The sequence below is a fragment of the Chiloscyllium plagiosum genome, unplaced genomic scaffold (assembly GCF_037043375.1).
Source record: "Chiloscyllium plagiosum isolate Xiang-an unplaced genomic scaffold, Cpla_swu_hap1 HiC_scaffold_7, whole genome shotgun sequence".
NCBI classification, from domain to species: Eukaryota; Metazoa; Chordata; class Chondrichthyes; order Orectolobiformes; family Hemiscylliidae; genus Chiloscyllium; species Chiloscyllium plagiosum.
Window position 1 is genome coordinate 65,226,321 of NW_028270145.1, and position 18,071 is coordinate 65,244,391.

The 18,071-nt window shown below is 42.0% G+C and overlaps 1 protein-coding gene across 2 annotated transcripts in view; it reads right to left on the reverse strand.

Moving 5' to 3' along the window:
* pla2r1 (phospholipase A2 receptor 1) overlaps positions 1–18,071 on the reverse strand; it is a 162,452-nt gene that overhangs the window by 11,059 nt on the left and 133,322 nt on the right. For both annotated transcript variants that reach the window (XM_087989096.1, XM_043693844.2), the window contains exons 26-28: positions 16,710–16,871; positions 11,699–11,821; positions 5,434–5,604 (exon numbers count right to left, since the gene is read on the reverse strand). In XM_087989096.1, coding sequence (XP_087845222.1) covers positions 5,434–5,604; positions 11,699–11,821; positions 16,710–16,871 — 456 coding nt within the window. The remainder of the gene's footprint in view (positions 1–5,433; positions 5,605–11,698; positions 11,822–16,709; positions 16,872–18,071) is intronic.

Consider the following 18,071-nt stretch of genomic DNA (forward strand, 5'->3'; position numbering starts at 1 on the left):
AACAAATCCAATCTTTATACAAACCTCCAGCAGAATTTCCCAGCCATAGCAATCTGGAGCATGAATTCTGACTGATTTTAATTCCACTAACAGAAACACCAAGTTAGCACAGATGGGGACTGAACCTGACACAGTTTCTCATTGAATATTGTTCCACAACTGTATAAACTAATTCATCTATTTTGCATATTCCTGTGAATACATTCAGGGCCATATGCCTGGGAATATGTCCAGGAAGTTACTTGAGTGGAACTGAGAAATAAGAAAGGGATGATCACCTTATTGGGATTGTATTAAAGAGCCCCGAACAGTCAGCTGGAAATTGAGAAACAAATTTGTAAAGAGATCTGTTATCTTTGAGAATAATAGGCTGGTCATAGTAGGGATTTTAACATTCAAAACATTGTCAAGGACTGCCATAGTATTCAGGGCTTGGATGGAGAGGAATTTGTTAAGTGTGTATAAGAGAAAGTGCAAAACCTGACCTACTCTTGGGGAAATTAAGCAGGGGAGGTTACTGAGGTGTCAGTGTGGGAGCACCTTGGGGCCAGGGACCATCATTCTTTTAGTTTTAAAATCGTGATGGAAAAGGATAGTCCAGTTCTAAAAGTTGAAGTTCTGAATTGGAGGAAGGAAAATTTCGACAGTATTAGGCAAGAGCTTTCAAAAATTGATTGGGGGGAGATATTACAGACTGCTCAGCCTGACATTGATGATGGGCAAGTTGTTGGAGGGAATCCTGAGGGACAGGAGTTACATGTATTTGGAAAGGCAAAGACTGACTAGGGATAGTCAACATGGCTGTGTGTGGGAAATTGTGTCTCACTAACTTGATTGAGTTTTTTGAAGAAGTAGCAAAGAGGACTGATGAGGGCAGAGCGGTGGATGTGATTTATATGGACCTCAGTAAGGTGTTCGACAAGGTTCCCCATTGGAGACTGATAAGCAAGGTTAGGTCTCATGGAATACAGGGAGAAATTGCTATTTGGTTAGAAGACGGAATAGTGGTGGAGGATTGCTTTTCAGACTGGAGGCCTGTGACCATTGGTGTCCCACAAAGATCGGTGCTGGGTCAACCCCAGGGCATCAATGTGGACTTCAACAGTTTCCTCACCTCCCCTTCCCCCACCTCACTCCAGTCCCAAACTTCCAGCTCAGCACTGTCTCCATGACTTGTCCTACCTGCCTATCTTCTTTCTCACCTATCCATTCCACCCTCCTCCCTGACCTATCACCTTCATCCCCTCCCCCACTCACCTATTGTACTCTGTGCTACTTTCTCCCCACCCCCACCTTCCTCTCATTTATTTCTCCACCGTTCAGGCACTCTGCCTTTATTCCTGATGAAGGGCTTTTGCCCGAAACGTCGATTTTACTGCTCCTCGAATGCTGCCTGAACTGCTGTGCTTTTCCAGCACCACTAATCCAGAATCTGGTTTTCAGCATCTACAGTCATTGTTTTTATCTAGTTGATTTTAACCCTACTGCGAATCCTCTTGCAAGGATACCTGCCTTGTAGAAGTTTTCCTCCTCTCTCTACAAGAATCTCAGGAAGTCCTTCTCCCACTGCAACTCCCAGGTCATTTCCTCTGCCCTGAAGCTCTTCAACCATGTCCTGAAACAGACTCGCTACTACAGCCACAATTGCTTCCTCAGTGCCTGCCTCCATAACCAACTCATCCCACACAGACTCCGGACCACCTTTAAACCAGCAGAGTTTGGATCAAAACAGGACAAACAGTATAGACTAGATTCAAAAACACCAGCAATGGTTCTCCTTCAAGATCCTCCACTCCATGCTCACAGCAATGCGCCGGCACCTAACCTCTCTACAGTCAGCCCTGCCTCAGCTGAGGGCCACACTCTCTCAGAATTGCAAAGGACCCCTTCTGTACTACATCCTCAGGAGAATTCATACTCTCAACAAACAGGACGCTAGGACGCCATTAGGAACTGCTAGGACGCCATTAGCCATGCGGTTGGTGCAGCCACCATCCCCACGCTGATTGATGACATCACTTCCGCCCCCATCATGGCGGCTTCCACAGCCACTTCTGCCCCTCACAATTCCTCATGCACCACACGTGACATCACTTCCGCCCTTCACATCATCGCTGATGTCACATACTCAATGACTTCCACCCCCCCACTGCCGTGTTTGCCACCACTTCTGCCCGCACCAGGACATTAACCGCCTCAGCCTGTCTATCCCCCTACCACACTCCCACCTCTCACCCTCACAACGCGCAGCCCTCCAATCCCTCTGCTCCAATCCCGACCTTAACATCAAGCCAGCAGATAAAGGGGACGCAGTGGTAGTCTGGTGCACTGACCTCTACACTGCTGAAGCCAGACGCCAACTCGAGGACACCTCTTCCTATCGCCCCCTCGACTATGACCCCACCCCCCATCACCAAAGCATCCTCTCCCAGAACATACAGAACCTCATCACCTCAGGAGATCTCCCACCCACAGCTTCCAACCTCATAGTCCGGGAACCCCGCACTGCCCGGTTCTACCTCCTTCCCAAGATCCACCAGCCTGACCACCCTGGCTGACCCATTGTCTCAGCATGCTCCTGCCCCACTGAACTCATTTCTACCTACCTTGACACTGTCCTATCCCCCCTTGTCCAGGAACTCCCCACATACGTTCGAGACACCACCCACGCCCTCCACCTCCTCCAAGACTTCCGTTTCCTCGGCCCCCAATGCCTCATCTTCACCATGGATATCCAGTCCCTCTACACCTTCATCCGCCATGACCAGGGCCTCCAAGCCCTCCGTTTCTTCCTCTCCCGATGTCCCCATCAGTACCCTTCCACTGACACTCTCATTCGTTTGGCCGAACTGGTCTTCACCCTGAACAATTTCTCCTTCGAATCCTCCCACTTCCTCCAGACCAAAGGTGTAGCTGTGGGCACCCGTATGGGCCCCAGCTATGCCTGTCTCTTTGTTGGCTACGTAGAACAGTTCATCTTCTGTAATTACACCAGCACCACTCCCCACCTCTTCCTCCGCTACATTGATGACTGCTTCGTTGCCACCTCGTGCTCCAGCGAGGAGGTTGAGCAATTCATCAACTTCACCAACACATTCCACCCTGACCTTAAATTTACCTGGACCATCTCTGACACCTCCATCCCCTTCCTGGACCTCTCCATCTCCATTAATGACGACTGACTTGACACTGACATTTTTTACAAACCCACCGACTCCAACAGTTACATGGATTACACCTCTTCCCACCCTACCTCCTGCAAAAATGCCATCCTGTATTCTCAATTCCTCCGCCTCCGCCATATCTCTCCCAGGAGGACCAGTTCCACCACAGAACACACCAGGTGGCCTCCTTCTTTAGAGACCGCAATTTCCCTTCCCACGTGGTTAAAGATGCCCTCCAACGCATCCCGCACCTCCGCCCTCAGACCCCACCCCTCCAACCGTAACAAGGACAGAACGCCCCTGGTGCTCACCTTCCACCCTACCAACCTTCGCATAAACCAAATCATCCACTGACATTTCCGTCACCTCCAAACAGACCCCACCACCAGGAATATATTTCCTTCCCCACCCCTTTCCACCTTCCGCAAAGATCGTTCCCTCCGTGACTACCTGGTCAGGTCCATGCCCCCAACAACCCACCCTCCCATCCTGGCACCTTCCCCTGCCACTGCAGGAATTGCAAAACCTGCGCCCACACCTCCTCCCTCACCTCCATCCAAGGCCCTAAAGGAGCCTTCCACACGCATCAAAGTTTTACCTGCACATCCACCAATATCATTTATTGTATCCGTTGCTCCCGATGCGGTCTCCTCTACATTGGGGAGACTGGACGCTTCCTAGCAGAACGCTTTAGGGAACATCTCAAGGACACCTGCACCAATCAACCACACTGCCCTGTGGCCCAACATTTCAACTCCCCCTCCCACTCTGCCGAGGTCATGGAGGTCCTGGGCCTCCTTCACTGCTGCTCCCTCACACCCGATGCCTGGAGGAAGAACGCCTCATCTTCCGCCTCGGAACACTTCAACCCCAGGGCATCAATGTGGACTTCAACAGTTTCCTCATTTCCCCTTCCCCCACCTCACCCCAGTTCCAAACTTCCAGCTCAACACTGTCCCCATGACTTGTCCTACTGCCTATCTTCTTTTCCACCTATCCACTCCACCCTCCTCCCTGACCTATCACCTTCATCCCCTCCCTCACGCACCTATTGTACTCTATGCTACTTTCTCCCCACCCCCACCCTCCTCTCATTTATCTCTCCACCCTTCAGGCACTCTGCCTGTATTCCTGATGAAGGGCTTTTGCCTGAAACATCGATTTTACTGCTCCTCGGATGCTGCCTGAACTGCTGTGCTTTTCCAGCTCCACTAATCCAGAATCCACTGCTTTTCATCATTTATGTCAATGATTTGGGTGTGAACATCAGAGATATGATTAGTAAGTTTGCAGATGACTCCAAAATTGGAGATGTAATGGACAGTGAATAAGGTTAACTCAGAGTTCAACGGGATCTTGATCAGATGGGCCAGTGAGCCGTAGAATGGCAGATTGAGTTTAATTGAGATAAATGTGAAGTACAACGTTTGTAAAAGTAAATCATAGCAGAACTTAAACAGTCAATGGGATGGTGCTGTGGTGTGTTGCTGAACAGAGACCTTGGAGTGCAGGTTCATAGTTCCTTGAAAGTGGAGTCGCAGGTAGATAGGATAATGAAGAAGGCGTTTTGGTATGCTTGCCTTTATTGGTCAGTACATTGAGTATAGGAATAGGGAGGTCATGTTACAAGACATTGATTGGCCACTTTTGGAATACTGTGTGCAATTCTGGTCTCCCTGCTATAGGAAGGATGTTGTGAAACTTGAAAGGGTTCAGAAAATATTTACGAGGTTGTTGCTAGGATTGGAGGATACAGTGCTACAGTGAGAGGCTGGATCTATTTTCCCTGGGGCACGGAGGCTGAAGGGTGACCATACAGAGATTTTAAAAATCATGAGGGGCATGGATAGAGCAAATAGGCAAGGTCTTTTCCCCAGGGTGAGCAAGTCCAGAACTAGAGGGCATGGGTTTAGGGTGAGAGGAGAAAGGACAGAGATGCGTGTATGGAATGAGCTGCCAGAGGAACTGGTGGAGGCTGGTACAATTGCAACATTTAAAAGGCATCTGGATGGATATATAAATAGGAAGGGTTTAGAGGGATCTGGGCCAAATGCTAGCAAATAAGACTAGATTTATTTAGAATATCTGGTCAGCATGGATGAGTTGGATTGAAGAGTCTATTTCTGTGCTGTGCATCTCTATGACTCTATGAGTCTATATGAAGATGCATGTGGTTACTTAGTAATTTTAAACTACTGTCATATTTATTAATGAGTGGTTCATTAGTTTAAATATCACAAATGGATCCTTGAATATGTTTTCTGCTTACCTGTTTGGCAAACAGCTCCAAGACCCTCACCACAATCAGTCATAAACCATGAACCATCTGAGGATCTCATTGCCGCACATGAACCAACAGTAAAATTATTTGCTTCAGACTCTTCTGAGCCCCAATTTGAGTAAGTTACTGAGGTTCCATCAAACCATTTGAGGCTATTATCTGGAATGTAAAAGAATGAAAATAACTATAATCACGCCCATTCAATGCAATATCTTAGCAAAACTGCATACACAAATGTAGCAGTTTAACACATCAACACTTTCCCACAATCATTCAAATAATCGACAACATTCTGTGATGATTGCTGGTTAGTAAATCTATCAGCAGTGCTCATGATTGTAGCAGCATTGTTTAATACAAGAAGCTATCTGAAATGCATTTGCTGGTTCCTCTGAGATGAAATACATGGAAGTAATTCACTAAGATTTTGGCAAGTACAGGCATGATTAATGTAATCTAGCTGTCAAAAGAATTATTGTGATTAATGGTTGTTGGGAAATGTTTCTGGGAAAAATACAAAAATTTATATATGTTGCATCTAAAACAATTTTCAAAATTTGAAAAATTTTGATATTTTCAAAATCTGTTTTCCCTTATCAATCAGCATGCAATTGTAATTGGCATTGTGTGACCTAAGAAAATGCCCAAAAGAGGTCTGAAAACCATATATGGAGATGATGTGACACAAATTCCTCTGAAAGTCTGTTCAAGGATGGGAATCTTGTAGCTGTCTATGATCATATTTGTTATAAAGGACAGCAAATAACTGAAAGGGGAAATTGCACAATCATTTTTGTGCAAAAGGATGATTCAGTACTTTGTCTCTGTACTGTACTGGTTCCCTAAGCATTTTAACTTGGTGGCCACCTTTTGCCAGTTACCTGTAATTTTGCACATTGTTTATTTTTAAATAATTATCCAATAGACAGTTGAATGCCTCAATTGATCCCACCTCTACCACACTTTCAGGCATTTGTTTCAGCTTGCATTTGCTTCTTTTGCACAATACTTTAAAACTGTGCACTGAGATCATGATTCATTTACAATTCGGAATTGTTTCTTCTTGTCCAGACCCGTCATAATTTTGAAAATATCTATCAAATCACCTCTTCACTTTCTCCTCTGCAAGGAAAAACTTTTCTGATCTTTCCTCATAACAGAAGTATCTCATCCCTGGAACCACTCTCATAAACCTAGAATCATAGAATCCCTGCTGATCAGATAGAGGCCATTCAGTCAATCAAGTCTGCACTAACCCTCTAAACAGCAGCCCATCAAGACCCACCCTCCCTTAGCCCTGTAACCCCACGTGTACCACGGCTAATCCACCTAGCCTGCTCATCCCTCGGCACTATGGGACAATTTAGCATGGCCAATCCATTTAACCTGCACATCTTTGGACTGTAAAAGTACAACACAGGCATTCATATCTTTCCTATTCTGTGACAGCCAGAACTGTACACAATACTCAGTTGATGCCTTATTACAAGTTCATCATAACCACCTTGTTAAAGTACTCCCTGCCCCAAATAATGAGGCCTAGAATACATTTATATTTTATTAACAACTCTTTTAACATGTCCTGCCATTTAATGCCTTATGTACATATACACATAGGTCTCCCTTCTCACATCCTTCCTAATAATGCCTATTATTTTGTAATATCTCTCTATCTTCTTTGTACCAAAGTTCATCACTTCACTCCTCTTCACATTGAACTTCACTGCCACCTATCTGCGCAACATGTATCTTTTTGAAATTTTACACTGTCCTCCTCACAGGTTACAAAATTTTGACTCATCTGCAAACTTTAAAATTGTCCCCAGTACACCACGATTAAGACAATTTACATATTTCAGGAAAAACAAAGGTCCCAATAAGTTTCCCTGGTGAACTTTATTACAAGGGAGGCATCCTGGGAACCACAAGGGATGAACTCTGATTTCACCAGTTCCTCATTTCCCCTCCCCCCATCTTGTCTCAGTCAAATCCATCGAATTCAGCACCGCCTTCCTAACCTGCAATCTTCTTCCTGACCTCTCCGCCCCCACCCCAGTCTGACCTATCACCCTCACCTTGACCTCTTTCCACCTATCACATTTCCGACGCCCCTCCCCCAAGTCCCTCCTCCCTACCTTTTATCTTAGCCTGCTGGACAAACTTTCCTCATTCCTGAAGAAGGGCTTATGCCCGAAACGTCGATTCTCCTGTTCCCTGGATGCTGCCTGACCTGCTGCGCTTTTCCAGCAACACATTTTCAGAACTTTATTACAAGCCTTCCTCCTGCCCAAAAAGTATTACTTACCATTGCTTTACATTTCCAACCTATCAAGCAACCTTTCATTCATATTGCTCCTAACCCTTTTATTCCATTAAACATAACTTCATAATTCTGTTGTGTGGCATTGTGTCAAACACCTTCTGAAAGTCATATACGTATCAGCAGCCCTCCTCTCCTCAACCTTCTCTGTTATCTCTTTTGAAAATTCCAGCAACTTAGTTAACCATACCTTTCCCTTAATGAATCTTGACTCTTCCAAATCAATCCAAATTTTGCAAGTGACTATTAATTCTAACCAAATGCCACCTTCATATCAACATTAAACCCTTCTAGTAATTAATTTTCCTCCTCTATCCCATGGCCTAGGCAGCATCCACCTTGCAGGTAAAGATAAATATAAGTATTCATTTAATACCTCAGCCATGTCCTTGCCTCTATGTGTAAATGGCCCATTCTTGGTTCGTAAGCAACCCAACTTCTCCTACTATTACCTTTTGTTGGTGATGTATTTATAAAGACATTGGGATTTTCTTTTATGTTAGCTGATATCACATGAAAAGCTCTGCTCATCAGGGTATAAAGAACAGTTCTTGGCAGCGGCAGGGCAACTAGTCTTTATAAAGTGAATTTATGGGGGAAGGGCTTTCTGGCTGGCCAGTACATATTGCCCTTGAGAAGGTGTGATGAGCTGCCTTCTTGAACCACTACAAGTCCACCTGCTGTGGATCGACCATTTGGGAGGAAATTCCAGGATTTTGACCCAGCAACATTGCAGGAATGGTAATAAATTTCCAAGTCAGGATGGTGAGTGGCTTGGATGGGACCTTGAATGTGGCGATGTTCCTATGCATCTGTTGCCCTTGTCCTAGTCTGAAGTGGTCATGGGTTTGGACGATGCTGTCTAAGGATCTTTGGTGAATTTCTGCAGTGCATCTTGTGGATAGTACACACTGCTGCAATTGAGTGTCAGTGGTGAAGGAAGTGGATGATTGTGGATATAGTACCAATTAAGCTACTTTGTCCTGGATGGTTTCAAGCTTATGTTGTTGGAGCTGCACTCATTCAGCCATGTGGGAAGTATTCCATCACACTCCTGACTTGTGCCTTGTGGATGGTGGACAGGCTTTGGGCTGTCAGGAGGTGTGTTACTCCCTGCAGTATTCCTAGCCTCTGACCTGCTCTTGGTGCTACTGCATTTATGTGGCGAGTCCAGTTGAGTTTCTGGTTGATGGTAACCCCCTGCGATGTTGATAATGGGAATTCAGTGATGGTAACACCATTGAATGTTAAGCAGCGGTGGTTAGATTGTCTCTTGTTGGTGACATGTCATTGCCTGGCACGAATGTTACTTGTCACTTGTCAGCCCAAGGCTGCAGATTGCCCAGATCTTGATGCATTTGAACACTGACTGCTTCAGTATCTGAGGAGTTGCAAAAGACACTGAACATGATGCAATCATAGGTGAATGTCCCAATTTCTGACCTTATGAGGGAGGGAAAATCATTGATGAAGCAGTTGAAGATGGTTAGGCCTCAGATATTATCCTGAGACATTATTCTGCAGACATGTCCCGGAGCTGAGATGACTGACATCCAAAAACCATGACCATCTTCCTGTGTGTCAGGTTTGACACCAACCAGCAGAGAGTTTGCCCCCCGATACCCATTGATTCCAGTATTGCTCATGCATTTTGATGCCATACTTGGTTGCATGGAGCCTTGATGTCAAGGGCTGTCACTCTCGCCTCATCTCTGGAATTCAGCTCTTTTATCCATATTTGAACCATGGCAGTAATGAGGTCAGAAGCTGTGTGGCCCAGATGGTACCTGAACTGGGTGTCACTGAGCAGGTTACTGCCGAGCAGGTGCTGCTTGATAGCACTGTTGATTACACCTTCCCATCACGTTACTGTCTCCAGATACACATGTTATCAGAATGTTTCAGTAAATTGGAAGGGTTAGAAGGATATGGGCCAAGTGCTGGCAAATGGAGCTAGATTAATTTAGAATATCTGGTTGGCATGGACGAGTTGGACCGAAGGGTCTGTTTCTGTGCTGTACATCTCTATGATGATATGATTCTATGTGAATCACTTTAAACTACAGGCTACAGTCTTACCAATAACTCTCATATAATTTATTTAGTTATTAAGCAAAATGGAATAAAATTTAAAAACAAAACAGAAATTACTGGAAAAGCTCAACATGTCTAGCAGCAACTGTGAAGAGAAAGCAGAGTTAATGTTTTGGGTCCAGTGAAACTTTTTTGTAACAGAAGATTCATCAAGTTCTGAAGAAGGGTCATTGGACCTGAAACATTGACTCTGTTTTCTGTCCAAAGATGCTGCCAGACCTGCCGAGTTTTTCAAGTAAATTCTGCTTTTAATTGAGATTTAAAGCATTATGAAGTTGAAGGCGTGTACTGTACCTTTAAGAGAGAGTGAAAGCTGAAAGCAGTCACAGAGTGTGCTGGAAAATTGAAAGATGTAATATTTAGCTGTAACCTCGATACCTCAGTTGTTTTCACAGCAGTTTAAATTTAACCATTGTAAATTAGGTCCCAAGATACTAAAACCCAATTGAATTTTAATTTTACTGTTTTCACAACAATGAACCATGAGACCATCCAATGTTTGGGATATTTAAAAAAAAAGCAGGCATTTTGGATAGTTAGCCAGAAAGAGCACCAACTGTAATTGAAAGACTGCTATTCACCAGACCCTCTGTCAAAGGTACCATTTTCATATGAAAAATCTTTGTAGCAGAAAACTGAAGATCTACAGGGAGATCTACAAACAGAGGAAGATCGACACTGGAGACGACAGCCGCTGTATGGTTTTGAAAACTAAGTTGCTGTAAATTTAATAGGGGCTTTACTGGATCAGTATATTGTTATAGAGTTGGAGGCAGATAACAAATCTTTAAGAGAAAGAAGGCTTAGAGTTGTAAATAGTTGTTGTTTAATGTTAATTTTTAGCATTAAAGAATAAAATTGATATTTTTGTTAAATAGTGGAATTTGGGTATTTCTCGATCACTCATACTTTAACAGATTACGATGTGAAGTGAGCTTTTCTGTGTTTTGATTTAATTAGCAGAGGGGTTTATCACTTTATTGTAACACTAGCTTCTGCAGTTCTTTGCTTTTTGTTTACAGAACAAAATGATTTTGTTTGTCAAGGTTAAGCCTATATTTGCTGAAGATCTCATGTAGCATGCTTCTCTGCTTGGTATCAGTAGCATAGACTGATACCATCAGGAGGGAGTGGGAGCAGTGAATCTACCCAATGCATTCTAGATTGTTCAGGCATATATGAACATAAGACAAGAAGGGGATTATGTACCTCAGTCAAGTTAGTGCTGATCCTTCAATTAAATGACCTTACGAAGAACAACATTTGCGAAATGCTTAGAAAATTGTGGACCAGCAGTGCTTAATTCCCTTCCTAATAATTTAAATGAACTGAAAATCAGGACTTCACTGACCTTCACTACCTGAGAATCTGTACTTGAAGCAACAATTTAGAAATCAAATTATGTGTAGAACAAATGAACGAACTTTTGTTTTACTTGGTAAATATATATTAAATAAATAAAATATTAAGACACCACATGTAAATAATCTTATGTTTTTCGCCGGGAAATCTGTAATAGGCACATTTTATTGACAGATTTAACATCTCATTGCAATAAAACAGATGCTCAAGATCTGAAACAAAAACAGAAGTTGGTGGAGAAACTCAGCAGGTCATTGGACTTGAAAAGTTAACTCTGCTTTCTCTCCACACATGCTGCCAGACCTGCCAAGTTTCTCCACCAATTTCTGACCTCATTGCTCTGAGTAGATCTTAGAATTGAAAATGCAATAAACATTTTTTGATACTTATAATGAAATAGTTATTTTCTTTGACACAAAACATAAAAATACATCATCCTTGACTTTACTTCATTCAGTATTTTTAATCGTTACTTACCAATTATGTCAAATGTGATCCCCAACCAAATCTCATCTACAATGTGGCTATATGTTCTGACTTGTTCAAAAACAAAGTTGTTTTCCTCTTCATCTTTAATATGTAAAATAAAAGACTTTGTAGCTGCAAGAGGTAGAAGTTTATGGAGTAAGTTTCTATGCATTTAATATGAGTTTCTGTTTGCTCTAGCAAGTTATTTCCTTTAAGAAATGTAATTCTAAATAGGTTTAAGTATTTGTACATTTACTTGGGGGTTGAAAGATTAGAAAATATGAAATTGAGGGACCTGACATTCTTGTGTTCACTGATCATTGCGAGAAAATAGACATGAATAATGAATGGCAGAATGGCAGGCAAAACCACAATTGATGATTCTTTCACACTTAGCACTGCTTTCAATATTCCTATCACTTCAAACAAAAAGTAAAATGTTTGGTGCAGGGGAACTCAGCAGGTCAATTTGTTACACAATATTTCAAATGTCATTAACAGAAACCTAAAGTATTCTTTAATTGTGTAGGTGTATTGAAGGATGAGTGGTTTTATCCAGTCCAAAGATTGAGTTAGGAAGATTAAATGAAAAAAAAAGTTCAAAGTATTGTCACAGAAATGAGAATTAGTAGAAACAGAGGGCTTCTGTTCTTGGTCTTGGCTCAAATGGCACTGACAGGCAGGAGAGGAAGAAAATCAAGAGAGAAGGCCTGAGAGTTCAAGTTGAATAGGAACTTGCAGAGAGCTTAGCACAGCAGGGTCAGCCTTTGAGCTTGGTGAAGAAATAGAGCATACAGGTTGATCAAATTCAGTCAAACAAATCTGACGATTGGTTCCTCTGGTTCACACAGGCCTTCAATGCCAAACAAGCTTCTGCAAATTTCTTCACCAGAAACACTAAATTTTACTGCTATCCTCAAAACTTGGTTATAACGAAGCAAAAGGGAAATGCCATGGATGAAAAAGCAGAGGTAATTCTGGGAAAGTGGTCCCTGAATTAAAGACTGCTTCAAAGTAGCTTTGGAATATAGAGAATCGAGAGGGAAATCATGACATATACAAACTACTGGAGGGTACTGGTAGTCCTGCCAAATGATCTTAGAGATGTGGATCAACAGGAGGATTTAGGAGTAAGATGAGGAGTGTTAGCTTTGCTGAATGAGGATTCATGGTGTAGGAGCATTACTGGGAGGAGTGAAAGATATGGTTCTGGCTTTTAGGGGAGGAGTGCAAGTTCAAACTTCCAGAAAAACTCAAAAAAATGTTGGCGATTTGGAGATAAGAGGTGGAGATCTGGTAATAATAGGGAAGGGATGCAGGAAAACAAAGACATGCAAACTCATTGTCTGCATTTCTGCACCAGCCTTGCCACAACAGTGTTTCCCAGAAAAGCAAGTTGTAAATTATTTGGTAATCTGATTTTCATAGAATTAATTTGAGAGTTGACTTTATGCTTTTTAAAAATGAATCGCGGTTATACTTAATTAGCTGTCATTTTGAAAACCTGAAAGTTGAGCTACGCTGAGAAAATATTGACGTGGGGTCCATGATCAGCTCCTGATTCTTGATCCTACTGGCTTCCTGCATCCACTGCCACTTGTCTTTGATGAACACGCCGATGTTTTGAGAATTTTTATTGCTAACCAGAATAGTTACTTAAATTTGAGAGCTTTAGATGTTCTAAGCATATCTAAGATAGGTTTACTCAGCCTTGTATTTTGATTACTGTTGCTATTCTTTGAGAGGAATAACAGGATATGCATGAGAACATGCTGATTGTCCATGTGTGTTTCAGAACCCTACTGATTATGTCTATAGTGTGATTAGTTTGCAGGCCATGACGATTTGTATGAGCATTTTCTGTCCATACTAGTGTGTGATACTTTGCAACTGAGAAAATATGGTGGATGACTTTAGGGTACACTACCCAGCTAATGATTTGGAGATGCTGGTGTTGAACTGGGGTGCACAAAGTTAAAACTCACACAACACCAGGTTATAGTCCAACAGGTTTAATTAGAAGTACTCGTCAGATGGTTGGAGCGCTCTGAAAGCTAGTGCTTCTAATTAAATCTTTTGGACTATAACCTGGTGTGGTGTGATTTTTAACTTTGTGTACCTAGATAATAGCAGTCAATTTGTGAATTAAAGTGATCCTAGTCTTCCTCTTGAAGTTAATGCTGTGTGACTATAATTCAGAACCATTTCAAGGTTATTTGCAAAGTCCTCTTGCCAGGATCACAGAATGGAGTACTTAAGTGCTTCTTTTTATACTGGCATTTCAAATTAAATGCAGAAAGAAAAACACATTGTTTGATTATTTGTACGAAGTTGCCACATCTTTCAATCGATTTGGAGTATTTTTAATTGTTTTTTAAGTGTCTATGCCATTTCAACAAGAATCCTTATTGAATAGCTATCACATGGTCAGCCACACTATTCAAACTTCCAGCAGCTGGGTCAGTTGGATGCCTCTGGTGACAAGTAAATTGAGCCAGTATAGTCAAGGTTTCGTGATTAGCTTTATGAGATTAACAAAGAATGTGTTAGATGAGTATGTCTACTTGCAGACACTATGTAGATGCATACATGGAACCTGCTCTGCCATTCAATAAGATCATATCTGATCTGATTATAATCTGCAATCCACATTCCAGCCTCCCCTAAACTTTTCACCCTTGCTTAACAAGAATCCATGTATCACTGCCTTAAAAATATTCAGACTCTGCTTTCACTACCCTTTCCAAAGACTCATAGCTCTCAGTGAAAACAGTGTCATCTCTGTTTTAAAATGGGCGACCTTCTGATTTTTAAACAGTGACCCCGAGTTCCAGGTTCTCCTTTAAGAGGAAACATCTTCACCACATCTACCATGTCAAGATCCCTCAAGATTTTATGTTTCATTAAAGTCACCTTTTCTAAACTCCAGTGGATGCAAGCCTAGCCTGTTCAACCTTTTCTCATAAGACAACCATGCCCCTACCATTCTCCCACTCCAGGAATTATTCTAGTAAACCTTCTCTGAATTGTCTCCAATGCATTTACATTCTTCCTTAAATAAACTGACCAATACTGTACACAGTACTTCAGACGCAACCTCATCAATGCCCTGTAGAAATAAAGCATAATGTCACTACTTTTGTATTCAATTCTCTCACAATCAATAATAACAATTTTTAGCTCGCTTACTTACTACTCGCTGTACCTGCATACTGATCTTTTGCAATTTGTACACGGGAACATCCAGATCCCACTACATCTGAGTTCTACACTTTCTCACCATTTAGAAAAATCTTTTTGATTTTTCCTGCCAAAATACATAAATCACATTTTTCTACAATATACTCCACTTGCACACTCACTTAGCCTGTCTATCATTTTTGCAGCAGCTGTACATCATCTTCACCACTTACTTTCCTAACAAACCTTGTGTTGTCAGCAAATTTGGCAACCATACCTTCTGTCTCTTCATCTGAGTCAATTACAGTCTCAGCACTGATCCCTGAGGCACACCACTTGTTACATCTTGCCAACCTGTAGAAGATCCATTTATGCATACAATCTGTTTGCTGTTAACCGGCAAATATTCCATCCATGCCAATATAGTAACTCTACATCATGAGTTCTTACTTTCTGCAATAACCTTTGATGTGGCAATACCTTCTGGGAGACTAAACACAGTACATCCACCAGGTTCCTCCTTCATCCACTGGGCCTGTTATTTCCTCAAAGAACTCCAACAGAACGCTCAAACATGACTTTTCTTTCACAAAAACAATGTTGACTCTACCTGATTATTTTAAACTTATCTGAGTGCCCTGGTTTCAGTAAAGTTGCAGATTCCCAGAGGAGCATAGGGCTGCTCTGTCATTCAAGAGAGATGACTGATGGTGAGTTCAACCTGAGGGTCACCGTGTCTCTGGTGAAGAGTGAGGTTGAGAAGGTGAGATCTTCATACTGAGTTGGATTATCAGCCATGATCATGTTTAATGGCAGAGCAGGCTCAAAGGTCTGGATGACCTTTTCTTGTTCCAATTTTCTATGTTTCTATGAGCCACATCTTAACTCTTTGAAAGCTTTGCTTGCCTGTTTTGCCAAAATCATGATTTAAAAAAAAACAGCTAATATCCTATATTTAACTGTTCACCTCATTTCTTGATAAAGCCCTGTTTAATCCAGAAAGTGTCCAAACAATTCAATATCTTCTAGTTTTTCACATGGTGCATAAACATAAATATGTTGAACCAACGCAAGCAATTCAGCCACATTGCAAACTGAATGCCCAAGGTAGATTCAGTCAGGGATGATTAAAACAAATATATAAGCTTGATTATGATGGATGAATGGATGCTTGTTGGAGAATGAATGTATTAAATAAATAGCTTTTATTTTTAGATCACTGACACAAAGGAACTCATTAAGCTAATGATAGGATCTTTAACATTATACTACCTGAGCATGGAAACATCTAAAAAATGAGCAGGTGAAAGAGCAGATTGACTGATAATATTATTTGGATAAATAACATACAGCAGAAAAAGTGCATCATAAGTGTATTCATAATTTCGAATTGTTGGAACGATTCGAGCACTTGTGAATTTATTATCACTTTGACAGTACTGTAAAACGTATCACGTAAACTAGCAGGAGCCCTTTTGATACAATGACAATGTCCCTACTTCTGGCTCAGAAACTTTAGGTTTGAGTCTCAAGCCAGGACTTATTGGTTTTTGTGTAACATGGCCAAACAGACTGATTGTCAACCTGGAAACCCTTCCAACATACCAGGCAGTCATGGTAAGAAAGTCTCCTTATCATCCATACTGCAGAGGGCAATATCAAATCGCTGTCAGTCCATGGCCTATAGCCTACATCAATTTAATAAAATTCCAGGGGCCAACCATCAGAAGCAAGGGTAGGAGATACATAAGCTGCAGTTCGGGATGAGCCCACATTTCAACTAACGTGCATAGTACATTTGATTTTATGCTAGATTTTTCATGGTGGAATGTCTTCTTACCCAAGTTTCCGCAAACCTCTTTAGCTTTTTCCATTGTTAAGCTTGAAGAATTGTATAAAGCCAAGTCAAAGAGATAACAATTGCCTCGGAATGGAATCCAAGGTAATTCTTTCGTTGCATTTGGGCACTTCACTTTGTAAGCTGGGGAACTTGAGGTTGCAGCTGTAAACAGTAGATAATTAGAAATACTTAATGAACCAACTTCTCTTCCACACCAGGGAGCTGTTATTAATCCAGCCCAATTAAAGTCAATGAAAAATAGGAGTCTTACATGAGGTTTTTTGTGTTTAATGTTGAATCCCCAGCTTCCACCACGTTTACAGGTGCCTGTTATTGAGCAACAAATCTCCTCTTAATATAGAAACTCATTTCTAAATTTGTATAGATTGCAATTTGAGAATATAAGTGAGTGAATTGTGGCCCACATGATTCAACCACTTTCCCTAGGACTCTGCTTAAATAGGATAAGTTGGGTTTTCAGTCTGCGGGGTGATTGATGGGGCAAGCGTCACGGAGGGTAGTGGAACAGGGCAGGAGTGTTCTACTGCCTTGGGCTATCCCCCTTATTTTTCTTTGGTTTTCAATATTGTGCCACTCCCAAATCATTTAGCACCACTGCTCACAGGTATTATTTAATTAAAGCATAGGCCTTAAAATGGCCTCAGGCTTTCTTAAAAAAAAACTCTTCTTGTAATGGGCATAGCTGGCAAGGGCAGCTTTTACTGCTGATCTGTAATTTCCCTTGAGGAGATTAGGGTTAGAGTTGGTTAGGCAAGTGTTGAGTGCATCTTTGAAACAGTGCAGTCCATTGGAGCAGGTACACTCTCACAGAGCAGTTCGGAAGAGAATGCCAGCATCTTAACCCAGCTACACTGGAACAACAGTGATACAGTTCTAAATTGAGATAGTATATGGTTTGAAGGGAAGTTCACAGGTGGTAGTATTTTCAGGCATCTTCTTCTCTTTGTCCTTCTAGGTGGTATTGGAAGCTGCTGTCAGGAAAGCCTTTGGGGGTAATAGATAGAATGTACCAGTGCCATTATACACTGGGCTTGGAATAAGTGAATATTTGGGTTGGTAGATGGATTGAAGGCTGCTTTGTTCTCGAAAGTGTCAAGTTCTTGAGTGTTGTTGGAGCTGCACTCATCCAAGCAAGATGGGAGTATTCCATCACACTCCTGTTCCAGCGTAATCACCAAAGAAATGGACCAAAGGCAAGGAAGTTCCCTGCTTTGCAGGCAGAGACTTCAAGATGCTGGTGGATGGGGTGATGGAGAATGCTTCCTACTGACTGGCAAAGGAAGCCCTGTTCCAGGTTAAAAAACAATGTGCAGCAGTGCAGGAAGGAGGTCAATTATCTTC